Genomic DNA, 11,773 nt, shown 5'->3' with positions numbered 1-11,773 from the left:
GTCCTTCCTTTCCTCAGCTAGACTCCCCACCCCGTGCAGGATTTATGGGATATATTTGGAGGATTCTCTTGTTTCCTTCTGTAGAGGACGGGGAGCAATGGGGGGGTGGGGGGTGGCACAGTTCTCTAAGCTGCCCTCCCACCACCGTACTGTTTTAGGAGGGCAAAACTGAACAAATCTGGCATTCGTGGTTAAAGTCAGAGTCTCTCCTCCATGAAAATAAAGTTTTCAAATGAGAAGTTATGGTGAAACGATGTGGCGAGGATTAAAGAGGACAGAGGGGATAAAAGTGGGCTTTGACTTGCTAAAAAAGTATTAGTAATCCCAATGATTTTTGTAAAAGCTCAGCAGATGAAAGAGAATCTTTGCCCACAAGAAAAAGAGAAAAAGGGTCCAGAGCAGTGCACCAACTGCACATTTATTGTCTAGATTGAGTATAAGTGCTCAGTATATATCATCAGCGGCTCTTACAGGATTATTGACATTGTCTGTGTCTGTCTGCACCAGTGTACATGCTATGACTACAAAACTGTCAACTCATCAACTGACAGCACCGTTTAGCACTAATGCAAGTCTCCATCAGCCGTCAAAAGCATTTGCATGAAATCAATAGCAGATGGCGGTCTGTGTCACCAATTTCATTACGTTGGGGTTGTTACAAAGATCATCTCCATGATAGATGAGATGGCGACATGTCGACATGTGGGGATCATGCCTGAAACTGCACATGCTTTAAAGTCCAAGTAAAGTGAAATATAAATTCTGTTGTTATTGGCAGATTGTCGTTCCTATCAGTGCTGTGTCTAAACTTTTTATAGAACTCAATTTAAGCGTGCCTAGCTCTCAAAGTCACATTCATCATTTTTCTTGGGTCTCCATCTGCAGCAGGGCATCACTATCATTGGAGCGGCATGTCAAACAGCGCACCTTTTTCAACCTATGTCTCGTCCCGTACAGTACGTCTGTCCGCCTGTGTTCCCAGCATGCCTGGCGGGTTGTGTAGGCCCCAGCTGAGGCAAAGGACAGGAGAGCGTGATGTATCACCCTGAGAGAGCCCACTGACAGCCTCTGATGATGGATGGCCTGATTATGGAGTGCTTTTTACACATACACAATTTACATCACACTGAGCAGTGGGGTCTGGCAGGGCTGCCGTACACATACATGCCTCCAGCTGGGCACGTGCACTCTCAAATACACCGCCGCACGTACACACGTGTGCGATTGGCCAAGTGAATAGATAAGAAGGAGAGTGGGAAAGAAAAGGGGGCAAATTTCTCGCTACTGCCTTGTCATGTATGATCAATACAGCGGATCAATCCTTTATTAAGAAGAGGATGGCTTTCGCCCACATTCCGACGCGGACCTTTGTTGTTCCAGGACATATGATGACTTGTCAAATCAGATTTCCAGCAGTGTATCTCGCTGTGAGGTTTACACACTTGTCTGCTCGGTGAGGTTGCATTTGTGAGCTGGATCTTTGGTATCGATTAGCACCCTGCATTGTCCATGCTCGAACACATAATTGCTCCATTTGATCACGGTCGAGCTAGCAATTACTGGTTTTGCCACAAGTGGCGCGTGTGTTCAAGTGTACGAGCATGTAGGTGAGGGAAGTTATGCTGTAAAAGTTGTGCTTGTTAAATGCATTTGTATTTAAATGAGCAGCCACAATGGAAAAAATGTAAAAAACTATTTTTGTGTTGGGACTGCCCTGTTTTTGCCTCAATGGCCCTGTGTGTGTGTGTGTTCACGAATGTGTGTGGGGGGAGTTGCGCACGTTTGCGTTCACATTTTCTGTTGTTCAGCAGGTTCAGCGAGCTGTGCGGTGTTAATGCCGAAATTACATGCTGAGTAATGAGTGATGGGCCAAATTACAGGCTGAACAATGAATAGAGGCAGGCAGCTCTTATTAGTCTCCATAGAAAGCCATTGATTTATGAAGCGCCTTGCTCGGCGGAGTTACTCTCCTGAAAATGATATCTACATTGAGAAGTGATGTTCTCTATTAAGTCGTTCCTTCCCCTTTTTACACAGCTCTCCTCCTCCCCTCCTTCTCCTCCCTGCCCGCCCTACGAGTGTGCACATGATTGTTTAGAATCAGGCGGAGCTGTAAGGAAACCTTCAATTACCCATTAGGACTATCAGACATAAAACGCCCTGCTCTCACCAAAGTCTGGGTTATGATTCATTTACTTTGTGCCTCTGATTCATCGCCCAATATGCCTCATGCCCCAGATTACTATTTGAGGGGTGGGAGAGATTAATGGCTCTATGGGATCTGCTGCCGTATTTCACAGGCCCAGTGTTGCAGTACAGTTGGTGCGGAAGGGTGAAATGACAGCAACTTACACTAGATCAATGTGTGGACAGCCTTTCACAGATTATTAAAGCTCTGTTAGATTAAAAGACCCCTGCTATGTAGTTTGCTGTAGTCAATATTCTCAAGCAGATAAAAAGGGGGAGGGTCCCCTCTGAAGGATGTAGGTCATCATGGCTGTTAATGGAATAGCACTTGGTGACACAAGTGTCAGAGGAACCTGTGTCATTTCCTATCACTCTTTCCCTCCCTTCAAAGCCAATGACGTTTCATGAAACATGGTATCACCCCTGAGATTTCTTGGAAATTAGGGATTCTGAAATGACTTTTGTAAAGTAAACTCTAACAGATTTCTCAATTAGTTTCTCCAATTACTATCTCTGGCTAAATTAGTCCAAAAAAGTTCTAATCTTTTTCTCTTGTCTCTCCCTCTTAGCCCTGAATGAGCCAACCATTGACTATGGTTTCCAGAGGCTGCAGAAGGTCATCCCCAGACACCCCGGCGACCCCGAGAGGTTACCAAAGGTCAGTACAGTTCTTGTGCAGACAAACTTCAAATGATTTACAGCTGCCTGGCTTTTAACGTCTTAATATTCTGTGACAAATAAACAAAACATTAGCATCAACGTGCAGCCCTGTGCGCCTAAGCACTAACAGCTTTGCTTCACATATGTGGCTTACCCACTAACCAGCATGGTAATGGTATTGGTTTTTGTATGTGGAGAGAGGCGTAAACGCTCTGTGTGGTAAAATAGCTCAATCAGGCGTTTTCCTCTCCAGTAGTCTGTGGAGATGGTAATCTGGTCAGAAAACGACGCCTGCACCCTCATTACCCCACTCATGTTTTCCTTTCATTTTCTGCGGCTCGATTCGGTTTAATCTTTTGTTTACAGAACCCTGTGCCGTAAACCCCCTAGTCTTACTGCAGCTAATAGACAAAGACTGCATGCTATTATACTTTGGCTTTCTTATTGTTTTCTTTTGAACTCGAGTGAAGGAGTTGGAAAGCGCGTTCGTTTTTTAGCCTCGCTTGCGTGGCACATAAAACAGGCGGCCATATTGAAAGATCTAAGCGCTGAAGGTGTAATCTCTTTGATTCTTTTGTTTTACTTTGATCCTCTCTCTCTCCATCCATTTCCTATTGATAAAATCTATCTGTGTTTTCACTAATTGCCACCCTGCCAGTAACCATTTTGATGACTGACGCTCTAGATGTGTCAAGTGTAATAATATGACTGATTAGTCTGAGCAAACCCCCTCAGCAGGTAGTAAAGTGGAGACCACCTCAGAGTTTTAATAATACTGTAAACCCTTTAAAGACCTTATCTATTAAATCCCAGCATGCAACACAGCAATATCAATAATGTCCAACAGCCAATTTAATAAAGAACAGACCGTGTGGTAGCTGTAGATGTTTGACCAAGGCAGTGTGAACAAATGGAACATCACAGTCTGTCCCTGGTTGAGTATATGAAGTGTTTCAATTAGACCCGGTCCCCGTGGAGACAAGAACCTACACCAAGACATGAAATGTTACTCTAATTTCAGGTGTTGCCCTATCTCTGCAGGCACAAGCAGTCAACAGAACTATGGTGTTTGGGTTTTTCTACAGTCCTCACAACATGAAAGACTCGGTCTTAACACAGTTTTATTACAGAATAACCTAATGTCTTTCCTTGAAGAGAAAGTGATATTGGTTGTGAGACAGATTTTGACACTGAGCCCAAGATTAGTTTCCTGGGTGAGCGTATACTTAATATAGCACGGTCTCCCAGCCTTTGCATGAAACAATCACAGAGTGAGATGAAACCCTGCACTTCCAATAAACAACATAAATATTTGATTTGCTCTCTAATGGACCCAAATATGGGGTTCAGGGGGCATGTAAATGATCCCACCAAGTGATTCGTCATTGTTAAGCTTGCCATCTGAGGGTCAGCTCTCGGGGTCAAAAGCACATTCCCAATAAAACAGCCCGCGGCGAGCTGAGGCCGGAACGCACATTTGGAATGAGAACAGAAACGGCATACAAAGAACAGCCATTACAGGGTGCAGGTGAGCTGGGGAGACTCTATAAAAAGAAGATAAAGCTGGAGGACGCGCGGTGTGCATTAGCAGAAAGGCAAATCGACACCAGGCCCACTCACCGCCTCTACCCACCCTCCCTCCCATGACTTCACCCTCCAGTTGATAATATTACTGCGCTATTGATTTCCACCAGCCTTCTCCCTGGGACCAGTAAGACACGTGGTAATTGTAAGGAGACAGAAAGCCAATATGGGAGTGCTCATGGATAGCAAGGGATGCACGCTAATATTGTTGCTACACAGAGAAAAAAAGGGGGGGAAGCTGCCTCTGATTGAAGTTTACCTCGTAATTCTAAGACAACATCGCGGATGACAGTCTGACCCTGTGGGAGGAGTGGAGATATAAAAATTCAATGCAAAGTCCAGGGTGAATATGAAAGTAATAAGTGTGAGCAGTCAAGTGATGAGAAAGGAGATTGGTTTGCGGGCATTGCGTTAAGTGAAGAGAGACTTTGGAATTCACCCTCCTTTTTAAGATCTTGTTATAAAACAATTTTCTATTCATAATATAAAAAAGACAATTTATAATACCATTTTGTGCCCTCTGGCAGTAATGGACAAATAGACTGGATATCACATTATATCACACTCAATTTCTCTCTTCTGTAACAAATTAGATTCATTATGAAATTAAAAGTGGAAACTCAATATTGTTTTATTATTAAGCTGATTGCTTTGGATTCTTTTCTTTCCCCCTAAAATGAGCCTGAACCCATTCTTTTCCAATTCTTTGTGTAATCCACAAGGAGAAAATATTACAAATGTGTTCATGTCAAGCAATTACCCATGTATTTAAATGAATCTCTCTTCCTGTGCTCTTTGAAGTACCTTCATCTAATGGCCCTATGCTTCTAAATGCATTCATTACCTCAGGCTAGAGCTAACAGAGTAATTGCCTTACAGTTTTATAATGGCATTAGCACTCCAAGCTACATAACCTAGGCCCCCTTTTATTAACTGTGATAATATAAATACAACATCCGTGTTAATCTAGTGCTTGAAGAATCACATTTGGGCCACAAATCCTCATTCTTGGATTTCTTTTATAACACATCATTTGTTATGACTTCCCCTCATGTTTTTTTTTTTTTTCCTCTCTCGCTCAGCAATAACATGAAGCAGCTTTTAAATCTCGGGTCATCTGTCATCCCAGCAGCTTCGCTCAAACAGATGTGGAGCGGCAGATCTTTGCGCGGAGCGTCGCAAACAATAGTGGGAATCAGTCACGCATTTGTCACAGAACAACAGAAATCATTCGAAGCCTTTAATTGTTTCAATTTAACATGGTGTGTTCTGATATGTCTCCATGACAAGAAAGCCAATTACACTTATGCTGGAGCAGTATTGAGATTTACATGGAAATGCCCTCAGAACACTATTCCGTGCTAATCGTATTCACAGCGTGAGCTGATGCGCATGAAAGCGTCTCGTCAGAAGAAAACAAACTTCTTCCTTGATTGGGTGCAGCACTTCTCATCATCCTCGGATATGACTAGGTTGCCACTTAAGCATAGCCCTGCGAGTCAGCTTGGTTAGTTAAGACACCACGCGGTAAACGACAGATTAAGGATGAGAGGCAATATCGCTTCCTCTCCTCCTTTTTTCCAAGCTGTCCTTATGTCACTGCTGCAAAGTACCATATGGACAAGGAGGGAGAGGATGTTTTACAGAGAATGAAACATGGCTTGCAAACGTGACAGTCTTAATTGCTTTAATTGTTGTTTAAAATTGAGAGCCATGTAGGAGATCTTGAAATATGATAGAATAGATTATTGGTAATTATTAACTGCAGACAAAAAGAAAGAAAACCACTTTATCTCACTCAGCAAGAGAGAGAGAAATCTGTTCTGCCTGATGAGAACACATCAAGACAGCTGGTCCTCTCATTTAGTCTACCTGCTCCACGACAACCATAATTCTTTATTTGTATGCAAACTAGATGCATGCAACGTTGAGCATACACACCAATTTCAGAGGTAAATGCCCATTCTAAGAGCCACCCATCCGGTAACTTGGGGTGGATTAAGCGATATGTTTCTATAAGAGAGCACGGCGTTTGCTGCAAGTGGCTTCTACAGTGATTCATCTTGATAAATCAAGGACGGTGCAGGATATGCTCCTCAGGATGAAAGGGGGGACCCGCGCACACCCTCAATACACACCACATACGCCGCGCCTCGGAAAAGCAGGCCAAGTCTTGGAGGCCGCTGTTTGAAGGCGCGAAGGCTGTGTTTACATTCATTTACGGCAGCTGCCGTCTTAATCCCACTCTGCCATTGCCAAGTGATGGAACACTTCAGACAAATTACCGGGGCCTGCAAAAGAAAACACGGCGAATGTGGGAAGAAAACAAGCACCATCTGAGATGTTTCTGGTGACAGATTTGCATTGCTTTTAACCAGGGCTCTAACAGCACAGTCGACAAATCTCTGCTCTACAGCAGGTGACAACAAGAGAGCATTCTAAAAAACACAGCCATGTCTGCAACTTGCCTTTGTCAGATTAAACGCACTATAAGAGGAGGAGAGGGTTTCCATAGAGGGGCCTTCTGTATTATAGAAAACAAAGAGAGCAGTCTGGTTTCTTGAGAGGGATTTAATTGTAAGTGCTGCATTCAAAGAGCAGATAAAGACACACAAACGGGTCAAACCCCACCTAGCTGAAAGCCTAAAACAGAGTGGGGGAAACGGGATCCGGGGCCAACTCATTTTCAGCGTTAAGAGCCAAAGCAACACAGTTAATCCGCATTGTCAAGCGGGGGCAAGCATGCAGACATGGATAAGACCACATCCCGAGCATCCGTGTCCCCAAGGCACAAGCACCCAGCTCCTGCTGGATGGGAAGTCATTTGTGTAGTCCTTTGCAACAGCCAGTCAAAGAGGTTAATTGAAAAATTCCTTAATGTCATTACAACAGAACTAGATTAACCCAGAGCTAATTCACTTTATTGTTCTGAAGAGAGGGGACTCGGCATTGAACTTCAGAGCAAACGTGAAGCTCAGAATCATGGGTGAGGTGTTGTTTTTAAAGGGCTATGCCAGTTTAATTAAGATAGGGAACATTATTCACTGCTCTGCATGGTTGGAAGGAGCAAAATGGTGGCGCACAAAACCTAGCTCCAATGCCACTTAAATCAAGGTGGCTTTTATTTATGTCAACTTTTCCAAAGTGCTCCGCCACCCTGCTGGAGAATGACGCTGGGGATATTGCTTGTTATAATTATTAAACCGTGTCTGAATAAGGTTCCTACAGACCCGTTCTGATGAAAATAAGGTTTTTGGTGTTTATAGGATGCTCTTGTAGCATTGTTCTAATTATGGAGGACATAAATTAAGGAAATTAAACTTAATATTCTGTTTTTGAGTATTTCTTTATTCAAGTCATTGTGAATCAGCAGCAGAAAAAAAACAGAGTTGGAAAAAGCTTGTAAGAGTGACGTAGAAGCTACTACGGCAAGCCACAAGCTCGCTTCTGATGCTTCTGATTGTAGACAAACAGAACCATGTATGTCTTTGTTTTAAATAATAATAAATATTTTGTCAAATTTATCAGTTAGAAATAAAATAACATCCGGCCATTAATAACAATGAAATAAAATGATCTGGAGAGCTGGATATAATTTCCCAGAGGGCCGGATCCGGCCCCCGGGCCTTGACTTTGACACGTGACTTAGAGGTTGAGGGTGAATGGCTGCAGAAACTATAGCTATGTCCGAATTCCCACCATAATCCCAAAATAATATATAGAGTGTGGGACTATGTAGTGCCCAAAACTAATTTTCTTTCTTTTTTTTAACAGCAAATATGATCTATCAATATCTAATCAATATGAGCATTTTGTGACGTTTAAGTATGACTCCACTGTGTATTGATGATGAAAATGTGGATTGTTTATTAAAAAAAATACATTTAACCCTAGAACACTTTCACTATAAAAAGTTACACCAATACTTTTGCTGGGTAATTTTTATTCAAATTAATATAAACAATAAAAAGTATGTCATAAAAAATAGATCAAAATACAACAAAATATGACAAATTAGATTAGTCTTTTATTTTCAACTGTGGTTTATGTAAGAAAATGGAAAATAAAAACATAGGAAGAAAAAAAAACATTCTTGAAAATGACAAAAAAAATTAGGGAATTTGAGAACAAAAAAATCTTTAAAAAATAATTATACTGGAGACTGTCTTTGGTCCACCCATTCCTGAGACATGTATGACTTCAGAAAAATGCAATATATTGGAAATCATGTAAATAATGTTGCTCGTGTGAAAATTACCCAGCAGTAGTGCTCTACGGTTAAACATGCTTTTTTTTTCGCAAGAATTGCTTGACTGCAATGCATTATGGTCTATATTTGCCAATCAAGAGAGCATCGATGCACACTGGTTTTTCGCAAAGACTTCTGGGAAATTTCTATGGCACAATTGTAGCTCTACAAAACGCACCATATTGTAGTGAAGGAATTCGGACATAGCCCTAGAAAACAAAATATATATTTTTTTTATTTTGGCTAAAGTTATAATTAAAATACTACTGGGAATGTATTTATTGTGGATCAAAAGACGACTGGAGTTTAAAACCTTTTCTCCCTATATGTCATCTGTAGGAGGTGTTACTGAAGAGGGCGGCTGATCTTGTTGAAGCCCTGTATGGAATGCCTCACAACAATCAGGTGAGTTGCCCACAACAGTCTTACTTTTCCTGCTGATAAATGAGAAAAAATGTAATAATTCTTTGATGATACTTATACTTTGATTTTGTGTTTTTCAGGAGATCATACTGAAGAGGGCGGCCGACATCGCCGAGGCCCTGTACAGTGTTCCACGCAACCACAACCAGATCCCCTCTCTCGCTAACACAGCCTCCCACGGCATGATGGGAGTCAACTCCTTCAGCAGCCAACTAGCAGTCAATGTGTCTGAGTCACAAGGGAACGACCAAGGTGCGATTTCAGCAATGGCTCCACACTACACAACCTAAAGCAGACTGCAATAGCATTAAAGAAATAAAAAAAATCTATCTTTTTAGGAGTAAAAAAACTTTCTTCACCATGTGTTTGACAAATACCAAAGAAGGACATAAATGAATGTGAACCATCTTCCATCTTCTTATTCAGTGGGCTACAGCCGGAACACCAGCAGCGTGTCCCCTCGGGGCTACATCTCCAGCAGTACCCCACAGCAGTCAAGCTACAACACCGTCAGCAACAGCATGAATGGCTACGGCAACGCCGGCATGAACCTGGGAGTGCCAAGCTCCCCTGGGTTCCTCAACGGATCCTCTGCCAACTCCCCATATGGAAGTGAGTAGCGCGCCCCGCTAGTAGCACTAAGCTGCTGCTGGTTTCATTCAAGCTCCCCACTTTCACGTCGGCGAATCTCTTCTGGCGAGGTTGTGGAATTATTGATGGTGATAATGTGCAGGCGTTCATTCACCAGGGCTTGTTTGGCTGCAGAGTCAGGCGAACAGTTGCGCAGGCGGCTCAGAGTTGTGAGAAAAAAAATAGGTGCATTTCTGCAGATTCCACCTGTGTTTGCGCGGACACGATGTTGATGGTAGGGGCCTGTGAGTGCTGATCGTGCGCTCCCCTGGCAGTAATACTATCCCCACCTTGCCTTAACTGCCCTCTCCCTCTTGAGCACTACTCACCGCACGTTCTCACTCTTACCCTCCCCTTCTTTTCCAAACCCTCTCCCCACCCTGCCCTATCGTCTCTGCAGTTAAACAAAAGAGCGCCTTCGCCCCTGTGGTCCGACCCCAGGCCTCCCCACCCCCTTCCTGCACCAGCGCCAACGGCAACGGACTGCAAGGTGAGCCCCCCTCACCCCCTCATCCCTTCCCTACGGACTACTGGTCAGATACCGCTGCTCAGGCCTCTGTCCGGTTTGGTGAGGGATTAATCATTACCAATATATGCATTTTGACAGGCCAATTTACACCTTTCAGTTTACATTCAAATGCACACAGAGCATGCCCGCACACACACGCCCGCCCGCCCGCACACACACACGCAGGTGTGAGACCGCCAGCGCCTGTGCAGACGCACGTTCTCGTTGCCCTTTCAGACAGATGATCTGCTCCGATGTCGGTGGTACAGACCCTCCCAGAATTGTTTTAGTAATGATGTTTATTAGGTTTTGTGCATGTGTCATGACCAACATGATTGCTTTGAAAACAAGCTTAGCCGTAGTGTGTGCCCCAAGATTAATAACATTGGGCTTAATGAAGTGGGAAATTAAAGTTCATCTTGCTACACGTTCATACTTATTAATACATGTTGTGCAGAAATTAATGAGCAATGCCTTGCCATCATCTGTGCTGGCAAACTTAAAAGCATTCCAACCATGACTCTACAAATATACTCAGAGCAATATAATAATATATCATCCTAGCACTTCACTAGCCGCCTAATTGTTAAAACGTGTGAAAAGACTGAATATATAAACTCTGAGGGTGAGGTACAGTTGCTAATGATATCCTTAACAGATGGTTGTGGTGAAATAACGGAAGCTACCTTTGATCTTGCCTAATCTCTCTTGGATAATGACGCTAAGGCACAAGTTGGGGAACGTGGAAATGCGCGACTAATGTGCCGCTCAGAGTTGGAGAGCCGGGGATGAAGAGATGAGAGGAGAAAAAGGAAGTGACAGGAGCGAATCTGAGGCTAGTCTGAGGAGCGTGTAGTTTCTGCAGCGTTGTGGCATTGTGGGAAGTGACCGTGTTGTTGCTTTGCTGTCACCACGGCCGCCTCTCCTGGGAGTCTGGGCCTCTGTTTGCCATTACTCCAACGCCAGGAGAAATATCACACATAGCAGGACTGGCGTGCTGGGGCTGAAATGTCAGAGCAGGAGGGAAGATTTCAAACCGCTCTCCCGTTAGGAGGACGTACTGCAGCAGGCTGGCCGACACGGCAAACTCTCACAGGCTCATACGCAAACAACCACAATTAGGCTTTCACTCACGCACCTGTGCACCGTCAGATGGCTGGACACAAGCATGCACTGGCACAAACATACACACATGCATGCATTAAGTTGTAATTTCAATGAATTTCAATGCTTATTTCCAAGTCTGTTGTTGACTCAGAACTAACGTCCGTTTTCTGTCTCCTTTTTCCCCCCTTAGCCATGTCCGGCCTGGTTGTCCCACCAATGTAAATGCACTTTTGTCATCACAAGCACCATTCGACACACTACCACTTGACAGGACACCCCCTTCTCAGCACACAGCAAATTGCTGGTGCCTTGTATAGTCAATCACTTGTTTTGTTTTTAAAAGACAGACGACGAAAAGGAAAATAAGGCTCTTTTTTATTATTTTCAATGACTTTAAACACCTTCAGAAAAGGGGATTTTGTGAA

General features: G+C 43.4%; 1 protein-coding gene across 4 annotated transcripts in view; it reads left to right on the top strand.

Annotated features, from left to right (window-relative positions):
- Nucleotides 1–11,773, top strand: part of LOC112161577 (EBF transcription factor 3) — a gene marked incomplete at its 3' end in the record, with an annotated part of 69,453 nt that extends 57,680 nt beyond the window's left edge. For 2 of the 4 annotated variants that reach the window (XM_024296805.1, XM_024296803.1), the window contains 6 exon segments: nucleotides 2,757–2,845; nucleotides 9,020–9,085; nucleotides 9,184–9,355; nucleotides 9,530–9,715; nucleotides 10,134–10,301; nucleotides 11,539–11,773. In XM_024296805.1, the coding sequence (XP_024152573.1) occupies nucleotides 2,757–2,845; nucleotides 9,020–9,085; nucleotides 9,184–9,355; nucleotides 9,530–9,715; nucleotides 10,134–10,301; nucleotides 11,539–11,570 (713 nt within the window). 4 annotated transcript variants of the gene reach the window in all.

The sequence above is a fragment of the Oryzias melastigma genome, linkage group LG15, assembly GCF_002922805.2.
Source record: "Oryzias melastigma strain HK-1 linkage group LG15, ASM292280v2, whole genome shotgun sequence".
Lineage (NCBI taxonomy): Eukaryota > Metazoa > Chordata > Actinopteri > Beloniformes > Adrianichthyidae > Oryzias > Oryzias melastigma.
The sequence above is the reverse complement of the archived record's forward strand: the minus strand, read 5'-3'. Positions and strand labels throughout refer to the sequence as shown.